Raw genomic sequence first — 25,451 nt, 5'->3', positions numbered from 1 at the left:
AACTTGTTCGTTATTTTCAACGTACAACAATACATTGGTCATTTACAGGATAAACAAATCTAAATGTTTCAAATCCACACAACAATTCACCTTCATAACCCTTCGATCGTTTGTCTTCATATTTCACTTTGAGGGTCATTGAAGGGTCTCGTTAACAACCATTTGTCAACAGTTGTTGTCAAGCAGCTGCATAAAACATTAAGTGTCATTTTCGAATGTTTCGGTTATATCCTCAAGGATACACAGCAGTAGTAATGGACGTCTCTTCTGCTCCGCACGCTCATCCACAGCACTCGCGATGTCTTGCTCAGGTTTAAACTTACTTTGGAGGAAACAATCGCAACTCTACTGAATAGTCACATATTGGCAATATCATGGTAAAAAACAAAGAACGGAAGAATATGAAACGACAGAGAAGAAAGAATTGATATTAAATGTTCACACAAAACTGCAACACACATTTGATTAAAAAACAAGCACTGACATAATTCAACATACACTGGAATGTTTTGACATGCGACACTACATTACTGACATATGAAGACATATTAATGACATATATTTAGCTAGGAGAAAGCTCTGAAAAGATAATATTCACATAGTAGAAAGGAATGTCTGATATACGCTAACAAGATAATCATCATGATGCAGCTGCCTTACAACGTACAGGAAAGCTTCCCGACGTTACGATTTAAGGGACTTCGTTAGGTCTGATGCATAATATACCCTCACTTCAGCTATTTCCAGCCTCGTTAGTTTTATCACCAGCAAAATGAGAGGGAAAAGGCTGTTGATAATAATTTTGGCACCTGAGAAATGATGCAAACACCAGCTGGTGTTAGATTTAGGTTAGATTACCACCAACTGAAGTTAAAAAAATTACTTGAAAATGCTTAACATTTGCAAGCCTTACTTTTACCAAATGGACGTCTGCTGGTATTAATCCTCAACACAAATATTTAAAATTATGACATACATTAAACAAAATACATATTAGCGTAGCACTTCTTTCCCAACTAATGCTATTCTTTGAGACTTTATAACATCACAGTTAATAGAATATACATGGTTTGGAGACCACATAAAACTACTATGCAACTCATCAACTATGTTGAGGTACATTTATGCGAAAAATTGTACCTTTCTCATCACATGTCTATTCTCTATATTGCAAAGATAAACCAATAGCAATCTTTTAATTAACATATTTTTCAAGTCAAGGTTGGGGAGCTTAGCAAGACGAACGCCATTGGTGAGTTTGGCGAAAATACAATAACTTTTCCATAGTCATTGCGAATATGACTATATATTATATAATATGAATTAATATAAATCTATTGTTTCATAACAACATTATAGATTGAGAATCGATGTATTATGGCGTCGCTACCTGATGTGCTTGGTGACAAGAAGACCCAGGAAAATAAAGTTGGGGAGCTTTTTTGTGAGATTGTTTATGTAAGTTTATTTGTGATTATCTTGCTGTCACATTAAGTTGTGTACAGAATGTCTTTAATACTGTAAAGCCTATAATTATAATTTATAATTACTTGGTATGCGGGTTTAAAAGCAGACGTCGCTATTTCCAGTGGCTCGATAGGAAAAAAATTATTTTCAATGTTCAACCCTAAAACTCTCATATACAATTAGTTTTTTTGAAGAATAAAACGATTTACGTTTATTCTGAGGGATTTTATAATGTACACGATAACATTTTGAATCTGTTACCATGGCAACGTGATTTGGGCTTTGAAAAAACACCATATAAAACCTCTGTGTGCACCATTCTAGTATTTGTTTCGCCAGAGAGCATGTTTCTATATAAAGGTCTAATATCTAGCTTGAATTTTATTGCTTAGCTACAAAGCCAAAGCGTGTCAAAAGCACAATTGATGTTTTACATTCGGAATCTTTGTTGAAAATGCCTCTTAAAAGAAAATTTGTACGAATGAAAGGAAAGAAACGAAAGTTTCATGAAAATCGGTTTATAAAGTTTCTGAGGAAAACAAAGTAGAAGAAAATGCGCACAACACAAGTTCTTTGAGCGAAGGTGACACGGCATCAACAAGTGTTAGTACAGAGAAATTTAGGTCGCTACCTGCCTCAAAAAGGAAACTTCAGCACGAATCATCGAGCGAGAATGAAGATAAATGTGATGATGGATTCAGACTAATAGATATTGCCATTTTGATGTCTGTTTTCGAAGCCTTCATTTGCCCCAAATTTAAATGTGGTCACATTGTCTTGAGGAAAAACATGAATGCCAAAATGGGCCTTGCTTTACAGCTCTCATTGTAATGTTCTGCCCTGATGTGTACATACTCTTTGAATTTCTATACATCAAGTCGAGTGAACAATACTTCCAAAGCTTTTGAAGTAAATCGAAGGATAGTGTTGACTATGAGGAATATTGGAGTTGGCCACTAAAGACTGGTAAAATTTTGTGGTGTGATGAACAGTTTGTCACCTATGAATGCAAATGCATACAGTGAACATGTGAAAGCTATCCATGGGGCTGCTGAAGTTGTCGCCAAGGCGAGTATGAAGAGTGCAGCTGAGGGAGTAAAACACTTTTATGAGGCTAAAGATGATGGTGTGTATGACATTGGCATTTCTGCTGATGGAACCTGGAGACGAAGAGGATACTTCATCCTCATACGGAGTTGTTAGCAGTATTTCGTTTATTACAGGCAAAGTGTTGGATGTTGAGGTGATGTTTAAAGAATGCAGAGAGTGTATTGGTTGGAGTGGTAAAGAAAAGACTGAGGAATTTGAGCATTGGTGGGAAGGGCATCAACACAAATGCTCCGCAAACTTTGAGGGCTCGTCAGGTGCAATGGATGCTGCTGGGTGTGTAAGGATTTCTGGGAGGTCAGTTGAACAATATGGCATGCGATACATGGAGTTTCTTGGGGGATGGAGACAGTAAAGCATATTGTGAACTTACAGAAGCTTCTGTTTATGGGCAGAAAGAAATTGCCAAACTTGAATCTGCAGATAGTCCTACAGGAGAAAAAAGTTGGTGTGGCTATCAGAGAGCTTTGGGCAAGAATGATCCATCAGAATATGTACATAGTCATCCTCTACCAGAAGCAGTTTCAGATTCTCCAATTATATTTTCCAACTATCATCTCACAATCCCTATGCTTAACTAATTTCGCTTAACCGAGGCGAGGGGTTGCTGCATGCATGTATTTCTAGTATAATTTTCAGCTTTCTATATGCCGTTTATTTGTTAAATTTTCAGCTTTGTATAATTTTCGGCTTTTTATACAAACGCATAAACCTGTGAAAGGCTATCACACCTTTGCTTTAACGTCAAAAAGTTTTTTTGAAAGTTTAATTTGAATTTTGATATAAAAATACACACTATATTAAAGTATAAAACTTTTATCCGTCGACTGAAATTACAGAATAAAATAACATTTGAAGGAATTGAACAGGGTTTTTTTCTTTGACTCTGAAGATTTTGTACTGTTTTAATCGTTTGAAACTTCGATTTTAAACCATTACTTAATTGCTGCTATGGTATAAAGTATAATGCAGCAAAATTGAATGCGCAATGTTTACACTAGCTTTATGACTATTTTTTTATTGAATATACTCGGTAATATATAAGAAAACTTATTGAAATTTTTTGTCATTTCATAGCATAAGTTTAGGTCAGGTTAGCTCATGGAAATTGTGTACTTGGTTTGAAATAGCGAGGGATTGCTGCATGCATGTATTTCTAGTATAAATATTAAAACATTCAATGATAACGATATTTGCAAGGCCACTGGTACACCATCTTCAAGTACGAGTACGAGTAATCAAGAGTGCGAAAGATTAACGATGATGACTTGAAACTTTAGATATAAGTTGAAACTACATGAAACTGGAGATATAAACACCTTGCGGAGGCCTAAAAAGAGCATGCAACGTCCGACCAACGAGGAAAGTATCTATGTTATTGTTGAAAAACATATTTTACTCCAGACCGAAATTGAAAAGATAGCTGAGGCAGTTGTTGCCTTCCTGGCTTCTTTCTATTTATTGGATTTCGATTATCCAAAGCAGCATGAAATAGAATTGGCGGTCCTGCAAGTTCTTATTTTCAAAGACACTCAAGTGCCACAGGACATCAAAAAGTATAAAGAGAACTCTTCTTGAAAATTATGCATGTAATATGCTGTACGATAACTTTGATATTCATGATATACATTTTTTTATGTTACCATATATAGAATAGTAGTATAGAATTTTCTTTATTTAAGAAAATATTTCTTGAATTCATTCTGCTATAGATCATTAAAGATGTTTTCTTAAACCAAGAAAATAGGTTTTGAGAAAAATTTTCTCGTTTTGAAAAAATTTTTGCTGAGTAAATATTTCCTGCTATTCTCCCAGTTTTTAAAAAGGGGGCCTTATACTCGATGATTTTAAAAAAAATTGGATTTTTTTTGGTATCAAAATCATCATCGATGTGTGTAGAATGTTGTAAAAACAAAATTGGGGCTTGTATGACATTCCCATCCCTAAAAAAATGCGTTTTTTGAAAGGGTATACAATAATCTTGCGCGTTGGCATGGAAACGCATTTATATTTACTGTTTGTTTGGTCAGTTTTCTCGGTTGTTTGTGGGTGTTTGATTCTATTTTGAGCTCTTTTTGATAGCCCACAACATAAAGGCCTGGTAACGATGCTAAGGCTTGGTTACCAAGGTATTGCGTCACAGTTTTTACTTTCCTTTTGAGAAAATCGCGATCTACATTGAGAATAAGTCAAAGATATATATATTTTTATGGCTATTATTTCTTGGCAATGCCAAAAGTGCCGAAAAAGAAACAATTTCGTGGGGGAAATGGATGGAAAACTCCGAGCTCTTCTGGGTCAGTTTCATGGCCAACATCGCCATCATGTGGCTCTACATCAGTAAAGGAAACGGCGTCTGTACGCAAGATTACTGGCCAAAGTAACTATGGAAGAGAAGATTTTGATGGAAAGCAGAGTTATAGACTGATTGATTTGTCTAATTTGGAAAATGCTTTTCAATCTTTGCATAATTGTGAATTTGGTGGGGAACTAAAGGTTACTGATGATGAGGCTCGTAGATATGGTAACAGCACCCTTATAATCATTGAGTGCTTTAATTGCGACACAAGAATTGAACTCCAAACTTCTGGGAGCAAGAACCAGGAGTGGAACCCTCAAAATTCCATGGACGTCAATCGTAGAATGGTCTACTCTGCTTTGGAAATGGGACTGGGAAGAGATGCAATGTCGGTAATGTGCGATATTTTCAATATGCCTCAGCTGTGCCAGAGTAATGCGTGGAATAACCATGTGAACGCGCTTTACGAAGCCCACAAGAAAGCTGTTTCTGACCAGTTACAGAAAGCCAGAGATAAAGTTTTTTCTATCAACTCAGATGATTCTGGTGTAGCAGACATTGCTGTAAGTTATGATGGCACCTGGTCGAAGCGTGGTTACACTGGAAACCATATGAGTTTTAGTACAATCATCTTGATGACCAGTGAACCAGATATGAAACTCTTGGGAATCTTTACCAAGATCATTCTCGGCAAGAGAACACTCTCTACATATCTTTGACTCAAAGTCATAATCAAGAACCTCGCCAGTTTGGGCAGAAACAACAAACCCAATTCCAAAGTTCGCAGTGGATCTATGGAATGTTTTATCGCCCGAAAAAACCCGCTTCATGAAGGGAAAAGCGCGCGCGAGCGCCCGCCGCAGGCACGCAACTAAATTAATTGTCTATTGTCTTACGCAAGATAATTGCTTCATTGCTGCATAAAGTCACTCCACAGCGAGTTACACTACATTACAATTCATTTTGAAATGGGCAATTGTTTGTCAACTCTTAAGAAGAAGGAGAGTGGAGAAGTGTAGTTATTGAGAAGAAAGAATGTGTTGGGCATGTCCAAAAAAGGCTTGGGACAGCATTAAGAAAATTAATGAAGGAAACAAAACAGGTCTTGCTGGAAAAGGTAAATTGACTGAAAATATAATAGACAAACTCCAGAACTATTATGGAATTGCTATAAGGAGCAACAGTGGCAATCTGAAGGCTGTGGAAAGTGATGTGCATCAAATGATATAAGCCATTTCATTTGCACTGTCCATGCAGATGGCAAGGAAGCTGGTGTGGCTACAAGCGTGACAAGGCAAACCAAACAAGTATCTACGAGCATGGCTTTCAAAAGTTTAAACTCAGATTTCACTAAAGGCCTGTTTACATGAAGGTAGGGTGATCCTAGCAGAAGGGTTACCCTAGGAAGCGGGTTACCCGCGAATACGTTTTATAGTTTCCGTGCGCGCTAGGATTACCCTAGGAGTAGGGTTAACCTATCAAACAGATAGGGTAACCCTGGCAGTAGGGCTATATTTTTGTTTACATAAGCCATTTAAACACGTCAGGCAGGGTTACCATACCAGGCGGGTCATTGTTCAGAGCAGAAGTGTTCAGTGACTGCGTTGCTCTGAGAAAATGTCTTCTAATTTGGAAGAATATACACCTAGCGAATACTTTCGGCGATACCAGGAGTAGATTACTCGCTTAAAGAAGACATGTGTTATGAAGAATTTGCACTTGTTGTTTGGAAATGGAAAGCTGAATAAGTCTGCCAAGAAGCTGATTGAACTTATTTATATGACTAAGGTAAATGTTACTTTGATAGCGGAATAAGAAAAGTAATCATTATTGGCATGCTACACAGAGAAGTAATCATTATTGGCATGCTACACAGAGAAGTAATCATTATTGGTATGCTTATGATGAAAATGTTTCATTCAAAATTAATGTTTTCTATATAGGATCATGAGGATCCAGAGGCAGTTTGTAGCCGACGACAAAGTAAAGGTATTCCATTGTTATGTCTGAATAAGACATCTGCCTACCTCGTCTGCCAAGGTACCCTTATTTTTACAGTGGAACTAAGGAATGTAATGCAAGCAGTCCTGGCATTTAATCGGATTATTCTACCTTATTGATGTGGATTATCCAAAATCCCATGAGCTAGGTCTAACTATGCTCCACAGTTTATTATTCCATGATATGAACACCCCTGCAGACACAGGATTACTTGAAGTTCAAGCAGAACTCATCTGATGATTTTTAAATTTTAATGCAATGTGTGATAAAATAATATACATTGTCAAGAAATAGAGGGCTTAAGCTTCGCATTTGAAGACAGGCTGAGTTGATTTTTTGCATAAAATTTGGGCATCATTTCTTCGCTTTCTATTTTCATTTCGGCGGCCTTAAACGAATTATCATACAATTCAATTCGAACATATCACGTTTGCCACTGCACGCTTCTACCAAGGATATCAATTCCACGAAAAAGGAAATAATAGCAGCCGTACCAGATGAAATTCGAAAAGACATCTAGCAAAACGCCCCACCAACCATACTGGCACGAGCCTGCATTCGGCGGGGGTAACCGATACCCACGGCGAGGCACAGCAGAGGAAGAAACCTCAGAACAAAGGATGGGCAACCGATATGTAAAACCTGCCAAAGAGTTGGAATACTCTGTGAAGAAAACAATAGATCTTGAAAGGTTGCACTATTGCACGTGGGATGCACTATTGGGATGTCAGCCAAGCGGACAACATGTAAATTATGTTGCCTTGTGACTCGTGTTTTCAATAAATAATTACCTAAAAAGCAAAGAGTTCAACGCTTTTTATACTCTGCTAATAGAAAAAGTAAAGAGTTGGGCCTCCTTAAAGGTGGAGATGTTATATCCAACTCTTTTCAATTTCAACATTGGTCTGCGTTGCATGCAGCTGCGCCCAAAAACATATTCACAAGTTGATGTGCCTGCTGGAGTCGATGCCTTGCCTCTATCAAACTTAGAGAACATTATCACAGTCCTTCACGGCAGCCTACGTAAAAACAAAATTCAACGATATAGGTTAAAAGATGGGCATCATGAAAAGGATCTACTCACAAAATTGAACAACTCTTCTCTACTCACAAAATTCACCATGGCTGCTTCTGGTTTTGCCCAAGCGGAATAACAAACATGGTGATTGCATGCATAGCTTGAAAGCCACAGAGCAAGTTCACAATGCATACATGATATGGAGTACGTTTGTCGGAGTAACAAGAGCCTTACAGGCCTCAAGAGGAATGAACTCGTACTTGAACATTGGAAGCAACCAACCGACTTGTTTTCTTATAGAAAAACGAACACACATATTGATCACACATGTTCGGGCTGGAATTTCGTGAAAACTCGTAGAGTCATGCCGCCCAAGGCTGTGTCTTTAGCGGATGGATGGAAGGTATCGGATACCAAACTACTTTAGAAAGAAACTTAATTTTGTTGCTATTTGTCAGAAGGGTATATATCTGCATCAAAATTCCCAAACAATACTATTTGCTTCATACCCCCCCATCTCCAATTCGAATGCTTGGACCAATGGTTAGGTTTCCTGCTTTAGTTTTGAATCTGTTCATAATTATTTTAAGGAGTAGGTAAGAATGCAAAATTTCAAGAATTTGCCATTGTCATTGACTAAGCGCCATCAGTTCAACTTGTGCAGCAACTACGATGATTCAAACGAGAACTAAAGCTCACATCCGCTGTTTTCAACCGAAGAGGAATATGATGTTTCAAAAAGAAAGCAGATGCAAAAGTATGATGGTCCTTGAGAGAAAAATTTTATGCTCATAGCTTTCTACCCTCATTGAAATTGTGGCTTTCGCGCAATTAGCTTAGCTCGGTCCAATAAATAATTATATTTTAAAATATATTCAGTACTGCAGCTTGTCATGTTTTTATGACAAGCTGCAGTACTCGTTACCATGCAATGAAATGTCCAGTTTTTCTAGCATTAGAGTAATGCAATTAAATCCAAAGAAGTGCAAAGAAATGGTCGTATCTTTTCTTAAATATAGCACAACTAATTTTCATCCAATTTATATATCTGGCCTCTGTGTTGAGAGAGTGACTTCGTTTAAACTACTTGGAGTCCTTCTGTCAGATGATGTTACGTGGAACTGCCAATATTGAGAAAATCTTAAAAAAAGCTAATTCCCGTTTATATGCCTTGCGCTTACTAAAAAAGAGTGGATTGTGCCAGTAAGATCTTATTCATATATATTGCTGCATGGTCAGATCTGTGCTCGAATACGCCTCTCGCAATGTTGCTGTTGCTTGTTGCCAATGACCTTCGATCTTGTTTGTATGATCGCCATCAGTATTTACAATATCTTTAGAGTGATTAACGCACTTATGAACATACCCATGCTTCTCTAGGTTCACATACGCTTTCCAACAGTCTGAGATTATCGTGCTACCCTCGGCTATGTGACGCTTTATTAATGGCAACAAGGTCTCCTCTTCACGTTTCTCAACGGCTACCATAAAACTTCTTCGGGATTCTTTATCGATTCCCCCAAATACCCATTGCCCTTCAACTTTATGTCCTCGATGGTATTTTCTCTTTCCAAACTTGCTTTCGTCGATTTGAGCAATCTTTCCTGGTCCCCCGGATCTTCTCTTTTCTCTCTAGAAGTGTAACTTCGCAAGTCTCTCGGTAAAAGCTATCCCAATCGACTGATGTATGTTCGCTTATGTTGACTTCGTGCCCAATGTTCTCTTGGCTTACCCCTCTGCACCACCAGTATGTTAATTTTACAATTTCAACTAGCGTCAGGTTGCTTCTTTCGAACCAACTGTCTTTTCGAATCGACATTTCAACCCTGTGTAGCTTGCCGTTAATTTGCCTCCAGCATTCCCACTTTAAACCGTCCGATCATCTGTCAGTTGCGTTTACTAATTTAATGATCTCATTGCAATGTCCGCATTTTCGACTCCCGGTTATTAACTTCTCATCAATAAGCCAGCCAATCAGTCTATCCTTATTCCACAAGATTTCTTCTTTGAGACGGTCATAAGTCCACTTATTATTTGTTTTCTTTTCCCGGTATTTTTCGTAGCTTTTGCCCTAACCAAGGTGCTGTGTAGCAGCATCTTGTGTTGCTAACGTAGTCCACTCGGTCTGTGACTGTGAACTCGTTTTATTCGTTTTCTGCCTTCTTGTACACACTTGTATTGCCTTATCCATGGATGTGCTTTACTTTTTCGCTTCTTGATATAAATGTTGTCGTTTCGTTTCGAGTTTGCCGTCCGAATGTTTTCAAAATGCAAGTTATCAAAATTTAAAGTGTGAATTTACAAGGTATCAGCTTACAACTGATGCACTTACACCGACCATTCACCGACCAATAAGTTTCGTTGAACTTGCGTAATTTTTCATTATTAAGGGTACACATGGATTTCGACCTGAAAGTCGAAAAATTTTCTTTGATGTCTTAGGTAGCTCTATTGCCTTGAAGAAGCTGTGGTGGTCGTATTTTATGAAAAAAATTATTTACTACCTACTTATTTATTGTTTTAGCTGCCACTATATTCGGTTACTATGGCAACGCATTTTGTTTGTTTTTTGTTTTCAATGTAATTTTTTGTTTCTATTGTCTTGAAAACGTGATCAAAGGCTGGTTATGTTTATCATGGATTACATGAAGTTCCACTCTTTACAAATAGGCCTGTAAAGCATCATGGGAAGGCATATTTCTTGTTTGAAAGCTACATTGTATCATTCGGATCTAAACTAGGACTGCTTTAAATATCAAACTTGGTTCCAAAAATTACTTTATATTATCTTACTTCTGTTTGTTATGGTTGGTTATAAGAACAAAAACATTTATAAGAAAAAAAGAAAAGGAAAACCATTTTCTGGAAGGCAGAGATACACAGATAACTCAAGCGTGAGCGAGTCTACTGATGGCGGTGATTCAGCGAGATCAAGTACAGCCCCACAAAATTCAGAACCTAATCAGGAAGTGGAATCAACCAGGCTTTTGAGCGCATCCAGAAGAAAACTAAACCTGTCAAAAGAAGCAGAAACATCAGCTTTGGAGGCTTCCCAAGATATAGATCATGCTGGACAAGGCTATCGCCTTATTGATATAAATAAGCTGTCATCAAGCATTTCAAAATGCACATGTTTGTGACGCAGGTAAGGAGGTGTTTGTTCAATCTTCCTTTAATTCTGTACTTAGTTTATACTTTGAATGTTCTATAATTTCTATAACTACATTTTTCATTAACTGGTTTGTTATTTCCAAAATTAACTTGATTTGGTTGTATACAGTAGGCTATTGACATCTGTCTATGATATAATAATCACCAAACATATGTGAATCAGTTAAGATTGGTAATACTGTTAATATAATTTTTCTAATCTAGGACACTTGGTTATTCACGAAGATATTGCTGGAAAAAGAGGACTAATGCCTGATCTCAAAGCAAAATGTAGTTCGTGTGAAGAGGAAGTCACTTTAGAGACGTCCTCTAAGCTCTCTATAAATGGAAACAGTGCTAATGTAAACCGACGTGCAGTGTACCATTCTGTGGAATCAGGGGGTGGTTATGAAGGTCTTGCATCTTTTTGTGGGATAATGAACATGCCTTGTATGACTAGGACGACCTATTACCAGCACTTTGAAAAAGTTGTAACTGCTCTTGAGCAAGAAGCTAAAGATGAAATGAAACAAGCTGCACAAAACTTGAGGGAACATATTTTGAAGGAAAATGGTTCAGAAGATACAAGTTCTACTGTCGATGTTGCAGTAAGCTTTGATGGTACTTGGGCCAAGCGAGGCTTCACATCTCTTTTTGGTGTTGTATTTGTAATTTCTGTTGACACTGGGGAAGTACTTGACTACCATGTTATCTCAAAATCTTGTCAGAAGTGCGGTTTGAAGAAATCGAAGTGCACGACTGATGAAGAATTTGAGGAATGGGAAATTGAACATGTGTTCTCTGTTGAATGTGATATAAATTTTAGTGGCAGTTCACCTGCAATGGAGATGGAAGGAGCAAAAGTTTTGTAGAGCAGGTCTCTGGATCTGTATAACATTCGCTACAGATGGATGGTCTCAGATTGAGACAGCAAGGCACATAGCGCTGTGGAGGAAGTATATGATGAAATTAAGGTTGAGAAGCTTGATTGTGTGGAGCACGTACAAAAACGAATGGGATAACATCTCCTAAACCTAAAAGCTACAACAAAAGGCAAACTTGCAGATGGGAAGACAATTGGAGGACGGGGCCGGTTAACAGAGGAGAAAATAAAGAAAATACAGCGGTATTATGGATTAGCAATAAGACAAAATACTCTGTCTACGCCAAATCCAACGGATCAAGAAGTTTCAGTTGCTGTATATGCCATGAAGAAGAATATTATAGCAATTTTACATCACTCTGTCCAATTAAATGATCCTAAAAAACAACATAGGTGTTGTCCTACTGGACAAAACTCATGGTGCAAATGGCAGCAAGATCAAGCTTTGGAAACATCGATGTAAAATGGAGATGATTGCTTGCCAGAAGTTTTATTTGACCAGCTCAAACCAATTTTTCTAACTCTAAGTGACAGTAAGCTATTGGAAAGGTGTGTAAGAGGTGCAACTCAGAATATTAATGAGTCAATCAACTCTCTAGTGTGGGCTCGGTGTCCGAAGCACAAGAATCATTGGGTGAAAGTTGTGCGATCTGCAGCTGCATCTGCTGTCTGCCACTTTCGTAGTGGTGCTGCAAGCAGAGAGATAGAGAGAGTAATGCAACTACTTGCAATTCCAGCTGGTGAGCTAACAAAGAGATCTTTGCTTTTAAAAGACAAGAAACGGTTCAGAAAGTCTGACCACCAGACATCCGAAAAAAACAAAAGACGTCGACAGGCTGAGCAGCTCCAAAAAACCCGGAAAGAAGAAGCTCTGCGAGAAACAGAAGGGACAACTTATGAGGCTGGAGGTTTCTGAGGTTGCATAAGTACTGTTAATGACAAAATAGTTAGGCTAAAGTTCCAGAAACCTGTCAGAAACAGCTCGAACAGTTATATAAAAACTTTAACGCTTGTTTTCTCGCAATGTACTTTTTCCATCTTTGAGAAAAGATATCTCATGATGTATTTAACCAATTTTCCTGAAATTTTCAGGGCTTATTCCTATGTTACAGCTATCTAAAATGAGCATAGGAAATTTCTGTATCTTGCTTGGGGTACATTTTATGACAAAAAATATTATCGAAAAAACCTATGTTAACTTTGCTCCTCGACTGCAACCACCAGATTCAAGATACAAAAACGTTCTATGCTTAATTAAGATAATGATGCCTATCCTACGTACTGTTAAAATTTCTTAAAATTACAGACAATCTACAAGCAGATATCTTTTCTCATATGCACCCCAGTTTCGCACAGCATGTGGTATGTTTCACAGCATGGTGTCAGGTTACAAAGCATGTTAGGTACTAATGATTAGTATTTTTAGATTCTATAGGTCATAAGCTTTCTACTGATATATAGTTTGTCATAACTTTGATGAATATCGTTAGAATTATAGCCATTTCAAAAACAACCACCAATCCATGTGTACCCCCGCCTTAGTAATTCATATTTCTGCATGTATTTCACTTTTTTACTAAAACTAGATATATATGTTTGCAGCAACCCTAATGTACATGGTTGATTAGGATAGGTTTAGTTCAGCGTAAACAGAACAGGGAGAAGGAGTTAGGGTTGACCCGGATAAAGTTTCTTTTGCACTCAGAACCGCTTTCTAAAAATCCCGTATACCAATCGATTTCCAATAGTTGCTTACCCTATTGTGTACGGAAGTGGAACACTTTGTGATTATTTAACGTCCTTTATATCAATTCTATTTTAAACTATGAATTTCATCGTAAATTTAATTGTTGTAATATTGCAGTATTTACGTGGTGTACCTACAAGCTAATTTACTTATTGATGTAACCATGCAAACATACAAGAATATTTTTTTCAATTAAACTATTACTATTCATCTGCGATATGATGTCATAATAGTGTTGTATCAAAAAAAATATTAACACAAAGAAACTATTATGTTGCTCAAACTTGACAAATTCGGCATGTTGTAAAACATGGACTGGACTTGTAAACTATGGACTGGACTTGTAAAACATGGACTTGTAAAACATGGACTTGTAAAACATGCATGGACTTGTAAAACATGGACTTGAACTTGTAAGACATGAACACTCTCTGCCGCCAATATTACGGAGTAAGTAATAAACAGCTCTGTATCTATTGTTTTATTTGTTTACTCTGTGTCAATATCAAGCAGACACTACAATTCAATTGAAAAATAAATTAAATGTAAAATGGCTACGCGCGCGTTAAGCGCATGCCAGTTTATTATTGCATAACAAATCATAGGCTGCCCAGACTTTGACTTGCGCGAGTACATCACACGAGTATATCAAATTACTTATTTAATCTCTGTCAGTCTCCAACAATGTAAAGGTCTGTAAACCAAAATGTTCGGTAGTTTCAAGCTTCCCAAACTGACGCAAAAGCCAAACGATAAGCCTGTTTTACCAAAATTTGAATGGGCTAATATAATAAAGCAGAAAAAGCTCGGTTCTGGTAGTTTTGGTTCCGTACACCTGGCAAAATATGTTCACGACGCTACCAGCCAACAGGATGTCGTAGTCAAAAAACTAAAAAGTCATTACTGGCCTGGACTATCTTCACAGCCATAATATAGCGCATCGTGATTTAAAACCTGGGAACATTTTGGTATGTAATCAACATATGTGCAATAGCAGTGATGATACTTCTCTTGGTAAAGCTTATCACACTTGTCCAAATGTCTGCCGTTTGAGTGACTTTGGTCTTAGTCGGAGTGCCGACGTACAAACCAAGTCAGTTCTAACATCGACGTGAGAAAGGCTAATTATTGCAATTTAACTATATATGATACAAATGTATGCCTGTAAATAGTAGACGTTTTCTATTTCGTTATCGCCTTCCAATTTCGACGGCAAATAAAGGTTGGGGCAGAGAGTGGCAAGATATTTTGTAATGTGTTTTTATGTGTTTAATGAGCTGAAACAAACAAATTCGAAGATTGGTGTTCATGTTTCCCAAGTCCATGTTTTACAAGTCCATGTTTTAAAAGTCCAGTCCAGTCCATAGTTTACAAGTCCAGTCCAGTCCATGTTTCACAACATGCCGACAAATTCTTCATCCGGCTGCAGCCGCTATTTCCGATTTACCGCACCAAGCTGTTTGCGAAGCAATTGTCTTCGAAGGTTTCCGTTTGTGAGTGTTTACACGATATATACTCGTATTTCTTTTCACAGCCTCTTCAAATTGATGCGTTTTTCTTACACTTAGCATAGGCCCTGTTTATGGAAACGCTAGAATATTTATCCGTTAAAATATTTATCCGCGTCCACACGTAATATTCGAAAACGATTACGTCACTCGAGCTCGCGGTACAACTTAGAAAGCGTCCTGCTTCCACGCACGCGCGCATGCTGCACGTGGTTTTATTTGTAAACATTTTGTGAACGACTATTTGCCATAAGCCATATTTTTACAAGAGAAATGTCCAATACAACAGAAAAATCAAGCAAGCCAAAAACAAAAACGAAAACCTCGTTTGGACGGATGATGAGGTTGAGCTACTCTTAGATGTTGTCGTAGAGTATAAAGTTAAAAGAACGGCAGAGAATGTCGACTGAGAGTCGTGTGTATCAAAATACTCTGATATTTTAGAGATGTTTCTGGCTCAGTATCCTTACCCCAAAAATGCCGAAAGGATTGGAAAAGAATTCCCACAGGACGATAATAACTTCAATAAGACCCATCTGACATCAAAACTGAAAGCAATACGGATAAAATATCGATCTGCCGTCGACAGCGGAAGAAAGAGTGGCCACGGTAGAGTTGTGCTTCTATACTTCGATTTGTGCGAACAAATATGGGGTGGTTCTCCAGCAACAACCACAATTCCGACAGGAATAGAAACAAACGAGATCCAGGACGAACTTGAATAGCATGCCTATAACTCCGAGCAGTAGACCTAGTACCCCATCATCAACTTCAAGCAGACCTGATACCCCTTTGAGTAGATCAAGAACTCTATCCACCAGCATCATGCATCTTGAAGATGGTGGATCAGAGGGTGAGCTGGAAGTTCAGGCGAAGCAAAAAAACCAACAAGAGAGAAGGGATGCATTAAATGACAGACGTGACCTGCTATAGATGCCATGCAGATTAAATGGCTACAGGCAAGAAAAGCTCAAAAGCAAGTTATCAGTCGACACTCAATTGCTGCATGTTGTGCAAGAGGATGTCGGAATTAATAAAAGGCTAACGCATATAAGCTGGACAACTTGGACAAGCAGCAGGCAGACAATATGAGTATATAAACTAACATCAAATATGGAACAGCTTACTGGGTCTATTAAGATGGATTTGCAATGCTACGACAAATTATGCTTCAACCATGTGCCATGCCACAACAATTTACAGCACCGCCAGCCGGTTATCGTGATACCTACCAGCTTGCACAGCCCAATGTGAATAGTGATAACCAATTTGCTCAATCACTATTTCCAAATGATAGGTGAACCCTGAACGCATCGATATGTCTTCAAATCAAGGCGCATTGTTTACACACCACTTGTGCGTAGTAGCTCTTCACATGTAGTTATCCTATTAAATTCAATACACATATAAACACGTAATTTCTTACTTATGATTAACAATGTTACAACACAACGTTCAATCTCGAGCAACAATATTTTTTAATGCTGTGTGTGCCTCTGAAAAGTAGATTTTTCTCAGCGACGCTAATTAGTCATAATCTGTCAAACACCGGTGTTCTGCTTCAGACGAAGATTACACCGTTATACTACACCATGGCAGTGCCGATCCATGCACATAAAATGCGCAAGCAAGACGTGTTTGGTCACCTTGTTTTTACAACTCTACCCGCGATATCAGAAAATTGAAATGGTAACCTCGAATCCCATCACGAAAATCGGACGTCAGCATGAAAAGACATGGTCCCGTCTCCAAAAAAGATTGTCAGACTGTACCTTCGATAACGCCAGAATCATTCCGGATAATATAATCAATTTCCTAACGCACAAGGCCACAAGTGTCAACAGCTGCCTCGGCTATCTCCTACTCCTACCGACGATCATTGCCACTGTCTCCTACCTACTGAGCAAAGCAAAAGTTACCGTTTCAACAGTGAATCGCGACCAATCCACAAGCCTTTACACGATATTCGTCGGCTACCCTGGCACCGGGAAATCTCCTGCTATCGAACATGGCTGTATGAAGCCAGTTCAAAGTGTCCTGCGAGACGACGTGAAAAACGGCCTTCTTGACCGAACAACTTCCTCCGGTTTGGTCAAGCATCTTTCCATTCACGGGGCTGGATTTATCGTTTCTCCTGAAGTATCTGATGTTTTGAAAAAGATGCCATGAGAAACGAACGGGATGCCTTCACAAGTGAAATCAACGATGCCATTGCCGACGGAGAAACAACACCCCGCCCCAAGTCTAAAAAATTAGACCTTTTACCGAGAATGGCCGCATCTCTCCATGTTTTACAACATGCTATGGAATGTGCCTTAGCCGGTGAAGAACAGATATTAAGAATCCCTAAGACCATACCCAAAGAGACATTCGAGAAAGCGAAATTGTACGTGGATCATGTTGAAAATCAAAAACACATGCTGTGTGAGGTTAGTAACACATTGTGGCCACAAAATTTTCATACGACTTTATAACAAATCTTATGATTACCGCCCCTACACTTATTATAATACATTTACGTATATAAATTGATACACTGATAAATACCGATGACAATTTCCTTCCAAGTCTTGCTAGGCTATATGTTTAACTTTCGGATATCTATAACTGCACTGTTTAACAATAATCTCAAATGCAAAATTGCTGTTTTTTAAAACGTTTTCAGTTCATCAAAGTCCATAACTAATGACACTTGCATGTGATGCAGAAAGACCACAGCCGAACGCGGGGAACATCAAGCCGGGAATATTGTTTTTTTGGGAAACAGCTGATTTTGGAGAAATCCCTATCCACCATCGAGTTTGCACGTGAGAATGGTATGTGCAAACCATGGTGCCATGAAGAATGTTGCACTATCACCGCGACCAGTGCATAGAGTTTAGCGTAGGGAAGTGACGTTTGAGAACGCGGATTCTAAAACTGGAGCGCTTCAAGCCATTTTGATTATTAAAAAGCCATGCAAATAACTATACGTAGCATTTTCGGATTGTCCGCTTTTGCTAGGACAGTGTTAAAGACTTCGATGGATAGTTGTGAGTAGTAGCTGTCTATTTGGCTTTAAACAAGCATTGTTAAAATGTCGACCAATAGATCCTATTGATATCTCGGCGAATTATTTTTTCTCAGTCTTCTTCAGTTGTGCAAACCGTTTATAACAAGCGTCTATAATGAGCTATAATGGCGACGCCAGCCTGACGATTGAGTCTCGCTATGCTAATATTTAAGTGCTTATCGACAATGAAAACAATCAATTTTTAGTAGGAAACGAATTATATCGATATTAGAATAAACTTGCATTTGTTGTCGCTTGTTTACCCATGAAACAAAATAAATCCTGAAGATGGAAAATGTCATCGAGTTTTTCATTACTGAAGAAGCCAGATGTAAGATAAAATAATTCTTGCTGTTTCCTCAAATTGCAATATAAAAGTTCCCGATGTATATTTTCATTTGTTCGTTTTCTTCTTTGCATAATAATTGTGATATTATTATTTTGTTTCTTCTTATGTTCATGTTTTATTAAGTTGAGCCGCGCTTAAATTCGGTATTCCGCGTTTCATTGAAGCTAACTCACATGCGGGCAAAGTTTCCAACAACATTCAATAGTATAGTTTTGATACACTGCAGAATCAGTTGTCATTATTCGTTGATGTTTTGCCCCTTTTGAACTCTGCCGTTTGTTTATCGAACCGTGCACGCAGTTCTCGCTTCTCATCTCGTGATGTTATAGCAAATGAATAAATGTGTGTTTTGGCGCCAGGCACATAGCATATTGTTCGTAATGATAATTTGAAAAATAACATGGCGTATTTAACTTTCTAGCACAATTGAATAGATCCCATTAAAGAGATTGCGTTCATGTTCTCAGACAGACCGACCTAAACAAAGTGTCCCAAAAAGCATCTCTGTCCGAGTTGAATTGGTTGTCGATAAAATTTTAAAAGGGACAAAAAACCGCTTAGTTTTTTCAAGATAAAGAGCTTCAACTGACGGTAAACATGTCGCCTGACCAAGAAAAACAGCCAGCGAATTTAGCATTGATTATGCAACCGAGACATTTGCTGTGTGGATTTCGCAAAGTCATCCCTTTGTTGCTGATAGTCTTTAATCTTCAAACTTTTGTATATGGTCTTGCACCAAATGAAGGTACGTGTTGAAAAATACGTGTAACTTTTCCTTTCTAGTTTGCCTTGCAGTGTTAAAGTTTATCTTTCCAGCGATACGCAAAACACAAACCGTTGCGTGGAGACGCACCTTGCTAACTGCTTAAGTTTTACGAATTTTCTGCTAAAAATAAATTGGATTCCGAAAGGAAATTTCGGAAGTTACGTATGGGGATATTTGTCGATCAAAATGTATAGTATCGATGAGTAATTTTCAAACCTTTGAACAGGATAAAACTTTAGTTATTGACTTCAGAAAAAAAAAATTGAGATAAATATCACGTTGCGTTGCGTCTGGTAACAATGTGTGAATCTCGAAGGCGAAGCCATTTCTCAATTTCTTAAGGTCTTTCTCAATTTGACGGGAATATAAAAATACCTTAATACGCCATAATGGCTGAAAATGACCAAATCGTGTGTTAAGAATTGCAGGTCGAAAATCATGCAGATGCATTCTGTCACCTCTGGGAATCCACGCATTAAAGCTCGTAATAAATTCAAATTTGATTCGTTTTGCCTTAAATCCGGGGATGTTTGAAATTGATCACTAATTTTCATTTCAAAAATATTATTTCATTTCTTGCTGTTTTTAATCCATATATCCATCGTAAAGGACTGTTAATTCTACTTCGATCAGGCATTCTGTTTATGGCGATATTTTTAGCGCGAATCAGCACTTTGCTTTAGTTTCAGTGTCCTGTCGCATGCTGCATTCTTTCAGGGGTAACCATCTGTACAAATTGCCGAAAGGTCGAACTAAAATGTGCTATCATTGTCATTTGGCATTGACATTTCTTATTCCAAGCATTCTTAAAAAGTTGAAACAAGATTTATAACAACTTTTAGCCACCAAATATTTCAAAATTTCTCGTTTTCGTTCAAGACCAATACCCAAAGCAAGTCGTGTTTCGAAAATACGAGCAAAAATACTTGGCGAATCATGTCATGGAAAGAAAACAAGCAGAGTTCGAGTTTGAATGTGGTTTGCTCTGCGCTCGATATGAATCGTGTACCTCAGTCAATTACAAAACATCTGGTATTGGTAACGGTCGCTGTGAGCTCAACAATAAGACACATCAAGACATAACTGATGAAGATGAAACAAGCAGCCCTGAGTTCAACCATCTTGTCGTAATTAAACCAGTAAGTTAACACGTTATTTTATATCCAACTTGGCTTTGTACAATTGATGTTAAACAATATTTTGCTTGGTATTCTCTCTTTTAGTTGAACAAGGAGCCTGGTAACGTATATTCCCCAAGTAAGTATAGGAGTGTATATAATGCGTTTCCACTAAATCTTTCTATTGGTAATTTTAGCCTATTGTAAGTGGCATACAACCTTTGTTTTTTCTATGCAATTTAGTTTTGAGAGAACGCGAAGTAGTTTCGTCTTGCAAAGACTTGTTACTCAAGAAACCGTGAGTTTTATATACAGCTGACATTGACTGTTTTTCTTCAATGCATGTTAGCAGTAACGTATTGAAAGGAATTATTTCATCTAGATCAACGCCTAATGGTGCTCACACTCTGCAGTTAAACATATCCTCGACACCATACAAGGCATATTGTCACATGACAGATATTCCAGGTTGTGGAGCTGGAGGCTGGACACTAGTGTTGAAAGTGGACGGAAATAAGGCAAGATTTCATTGCACCAATCAGTAATCAATCAGACTCTCGTTAAATGAAGCATAAAATTCTTAAAAGAAAATTTAAGTGCAACTGATCAGCTTCGTCTAGTTTCTGAGTTGTATAAACGTTACAAATTTTGTTTATTCTGTTGAATCTCTAGACATTTGATCACTCGCCTTGCTGTACACAAAAAATATTTTTAATCACTTCAAATAAACAATTATTATTTTCTTAGCAAACATTCACCTATGAATCACCTTACTGGACGAACAATCAAAGTTATGCAATTGAAGATGGACTTGAAGGACTAACAGAAAAAGAAAGTAAACTGGCCTCTTATTGGAACACTCCTTTTAAGAAAATATGTCTTGGTATGACCGTTAATGGTCACAGAAGATGGATGACGTTGAATTATGAAGCCAGTTCGCTATACAGTTTGATCGCAGACGGGCAGTATCGAAACACAAGCGCTGGACGGGCTGCGTGGAAATCTTTGATCGCAGGCTCATCTTTACAACTAAATTGCAACAAAGAAGGATTCAGCATTGAGAGTATACATATTGAAAATTATGTACGTATTGGATATCACGCGAATGATGAAAATAATTGTGGAACGCCTGATTCATGCATAGGATTTGGTACTTATTACAAAGCCTGCGGCGTGACGTCTAACATAACATGCGGTAATATCGCATTATGTTATAACAACGATAATGGCAAGAAACTCACTCCGGCATTCGGATATATTTTAGTTCACTAATACATTTTAGATACAAATAACGGCTTGATAAATATTGTGTTTATTCTAGGCATTAATAATGTTACTATACACTGAGTTTGATAAATTAAAAAAAGTCAGAAATATTAGGTAATTATACGTAGGTTGTGTGTATTGCAGGTAAACTTATTAAATATGTAGGTTCTGAGTTCTGTAAATCAAGTTCAGCTAGAATGAGAACTTAAAAAATAGTATGAAAGTTAGTAAGTAAGCTTAACGCACAGAAATTAGTTAGCTAAATGCACAGAAATAAAGCTCTATAAATTTTGCAACTAAAAAGTATATTTCTGCACTACAATATTGAAGAGCATTTTATATATATGCCCGTTGCTAATCTTGAGATAAGAGTTTGAATTACAGAATTGAATGCAGTTAAATCCTAATGCTAATATTGCGAGAGATGTAATTCATTGTACAAAATAACAAATTTCAAGAATAGATTTGCTGTTACATGAAGTAGCTACTAAAACGCGCGCGGTGCGACGGTCAATTTTACGTGGCAAAAAGGTAGCTATTTCAGTGGACAATTTGAAATTGAGATGAAGTTTGAGGTGTATGTATAACGTAAAGTATAATAAATAAATAACACCCCGTATACATTTACGATGAAGCTAAAAGTATTTGGCAAGACATTTACGTTTCATGTTATAAATATATATAAACCAAAGCAGATCTGGCTAAAATGTGATAAGGACAGCTAAGGATACTTATGGATATACATGACATTCTATAGAAGGACAGGTGAAACTCGAGTGTCCTAGCTTGAATGTAACCGGGTTGTTTATCAGTCAGCGTCGTTAATTTCTAACACAACACATGAAAGACATTGTCGAGAAACATAAGCAGTTAGCCAAACTAGTTCCAAAGTAATTTAGCTTGTAGGTACACCACGTAAGTATTTAATACTGCAAAGCTTTCGGTCCGTTAACCCGGGCCTTCATCAGTGCAATACGTGGTCTTATCGACTGTCACCATGGAAACATACAAAAATATTATTAGTTCCAAAGTGTTTAAACTAAACTGCCGTTTTAGTAAAGATAACGACTAAATGTTTGAAATAAAATTTGCCGACCAAGTGAAAACTAAATTTCAATTATTTCAGGAGTGCACATATTCATGGTGGGCGAGATCAATTTCTTTTCAAATTTATTGGCTTTACAAGGCGGTTAACATGAATATATGCATGAATACGCCCCCCCGCCCCCAATTATTGTGCTTCGTCTTTCCTACACCACTAGTATAGTATAAAGTGGTAGTAGTATAAAGTGTATAAAGTAGTTGAAAGTTCCGTTTGCGATTTACGCCGACTTCGAAAGTCTTACAGCGAAGATTGAATCAACCCAACCTAACCCTGAGAAATCATATACTGAAAAATACCAGCATCATCAACCTTGTAGCTTTGCATACATCGTGATATCTCACCATGAGAAGTATTCTAAAGCGCCTGTAGTAGTTTATCGTGGAGAAGACGCAGTCGACAAGTTTCTAGAGTGCTTGGAGAAGGAACAACAATATATTCAAGAGAAACTTGATTTTGTCGAACTTATGCGAATTGAGAAAGAAGAAGAGCAAGCGTTTCAAAACGCAATCAATTGTCAGATTTGTGGATTTGAACTTTGCGGAGCTGCACACAATGACTGCAACATAAACTATAGTTTTACAGGACGAATACCCGTTATTGTTCACAATCTACGCGGCTATGATTCTCATCAGTTTATATGCAAAGACTTAATAAGCTGAAAGAAAAGAAGATAAACTGTATCCCGAATAACACTGAAAAACATTTCTTTCTCTATTGATAATTTGGATTTTATCGACTCTACAATTTATGAACGCGTCGCTATAGATAAATTAGTATCAAATCTAGCAAAAAATGGTGCTGATAAATTTCATACTATAGAGAAGCTTTTCGACAGCGATAAATCTTTGAATCGTGTGCTTGATCTGAATACAACTTCAGTCAACAGGTACTTTGGCAATTTAAAAACAGCGATGGATAAATATAATTTCAAAGCACACGAGATTTTCAACTGTGATGAAAGTGGCCTAAAAAGGGAGACGAGGAATCTCGTCGTCAACAAGTGGTGAACGCGGCCAAACAAGAACCATTGTTGTCGCAAGCAGTGCATCTGGTATTTAATATACCACATAAGGTACCTATGATGACTTTCAAGAGAGAGAGAAACAATTTAATTTGTTGCCCATGCACCTACAGACACCCGTTGAATTCTTTTTTTCGTAAACGGTCGGTAGCATCCGATCGTAACTAGCCGACGTTCGACGAACATTTCCGTAAGCGGGAATTATGAGTATAAATTGAAAATTTCCGCGCTAAGTAAATTGAAAATTTCTACAGTTTGTTCGCCACTATAGCAGTAAACCATTGTTTTTCTCATTTCATATTTATACACGACCTTTATATATTACAATCTTGATGTATTACAATTTGGCAGAAACGCCAAGACCATACCTTATTAAAATTTAATATTTGACGAATGAATTGCTGGAATGACTTGTTAATTGAATCTATTTTCCTATTTTCCTGAGTAATATGAGTAAAGTTGCTACAACGATGTGGAAAAAATGCAGTGCAAATGTGCGTCAAGTATTACAAAACCATATTGGCCCTTCACCAAAAATGCAACATAGATGGATGTAACTGCCACCTTTGCCTTTCTGGTATCTTCTGGTAACATATCCCAAATTTTCACATATAATATCATCTCCTAGAGAGCCCTATAATCAACTGTCAAGAAAATTGTTACTTCCCCAGATGGTACATACTCATGATTAGCTGGCACAAGATTGGATAAAGGAAGGTCAGTGCATGAGGGTGGAACATAAATGTTCAAATAGTCTGAAGGTTTTCAACCGTGCTAAGGATTTAGCCTATGCCGTGAAAAGTTGTGTCGAGTGGTGATTGTACACATTGTGGCAAAACATTCCATAATGGCGACTTAGAAGCAACATGAAGTGCCACAATCCAAAGATCAATCACTGTGAGGTGTGTAAGAAAACTTTTTCCACAAAGCAGGGATTAAAACATCATGCAACTACTCACAAACTGAAGCAATTTTCCTGTGATAAAAGTATCTTAACATCACACAGCTATTTTAGAATCTAATTACAGTCGAAGAATAGTGGGCGAATGGTTTGACAACAGAGCAAGTGAAAGTGAAATATCCCTCTTATGTAAAAAACATTTGCTTCTCTGCATTAATGAAACTGTGGAAGTGTAATTCAACAACTTTGTGTTTATTCACGGAAATGGTCGGAAATCGCAAGAGGAAGAGGTAAGCTCCATCTGATAAGGCGATTGAAATTAATTAAGGGGCCCCCATTACTGAAGAGAGCGAAGGCTGTTCGTGGGAGAAGTGCTTATAATCTCTGTCGTGGGGAGTTTTTCAAAACAGGTAATTTGCACGTGAGAATGGTATGTGCAAACCATGGTGTCATGAAGATTGTTGCACTATCATCGCGACCAGTGCAACCTATGACTCATGTGTGTCACACAACGAGCATCAATTTTACTTCCAGCTATAATACATTACTAGTTGTAAAGTTTTATAAAAACAAGCTGAGAATGTTGTTTTATGTCAAGCCCACATATCTCTGCCAAAATAAAATTTAGATGAAGCAAACCACGTCATCTTTTAATTTTACAACACACGTCCTATCTTAAGCGCGTGTTTCGTT

General features: G+C 37.6%; 1 protein-coding gene and 1 pseudogene across 1 annotated transcript; both read left to right on the top strand.

Moving 5' to 3' along the window:
* Positions 1 to 10,901: 10,901 nt before the first annotated feature.
* Positions 10,902 to 12,841, top strand: LOC114535571 (annotated as a pseudogene).
* An 8,073-nt stretch (positions 12,842 to 20,914) lies between these two features.
* On the top strand, positions 20,915 to 21,996 carry LOC114535572 (uncharacterized skeletal organic matrix protein 5-like). The gene is made up of 2 exons (XM_028556857.1): positions 20,915 to 20,983; positions 21,213 to 21,996. The coding sequence occupies exons 1-2, from the start codon at positions 20,918 to 20,920 to the stop codon at positions 21,735 to 21,737; spliced, it is 591 nt and encodes a 196-aa protein (XP_028412658.1). The 5' UTR covers positions 20,915 to 20,917; the 3' UTR covers positions 21,738 to 21,996.
* Positions 21,997 to 25,451: the final 3,455 nt, after the last annotated feature.

The sequence above is a fragment of the Dendronephthya gigantea genome, unplaced genomic scaffold (genome assembly GCF_004324835.1).
Source record: "Dendronephthya gigantea isolate DGI-Jeju-01 unplaced genomic scaffold, DenGig_1.0 000121F, whole genome shotgun sequence".
Lineage (NCBI taxonomy): Eukaryota > Metazoa > Cnidaria > Anthozoa > Malacalcyonacea > Nephtheidae > Dendronephthya > Dendronephthya gigantea.
This window is presented reverse-complemented; position numbering and strand designations above follow the sequence as displayed.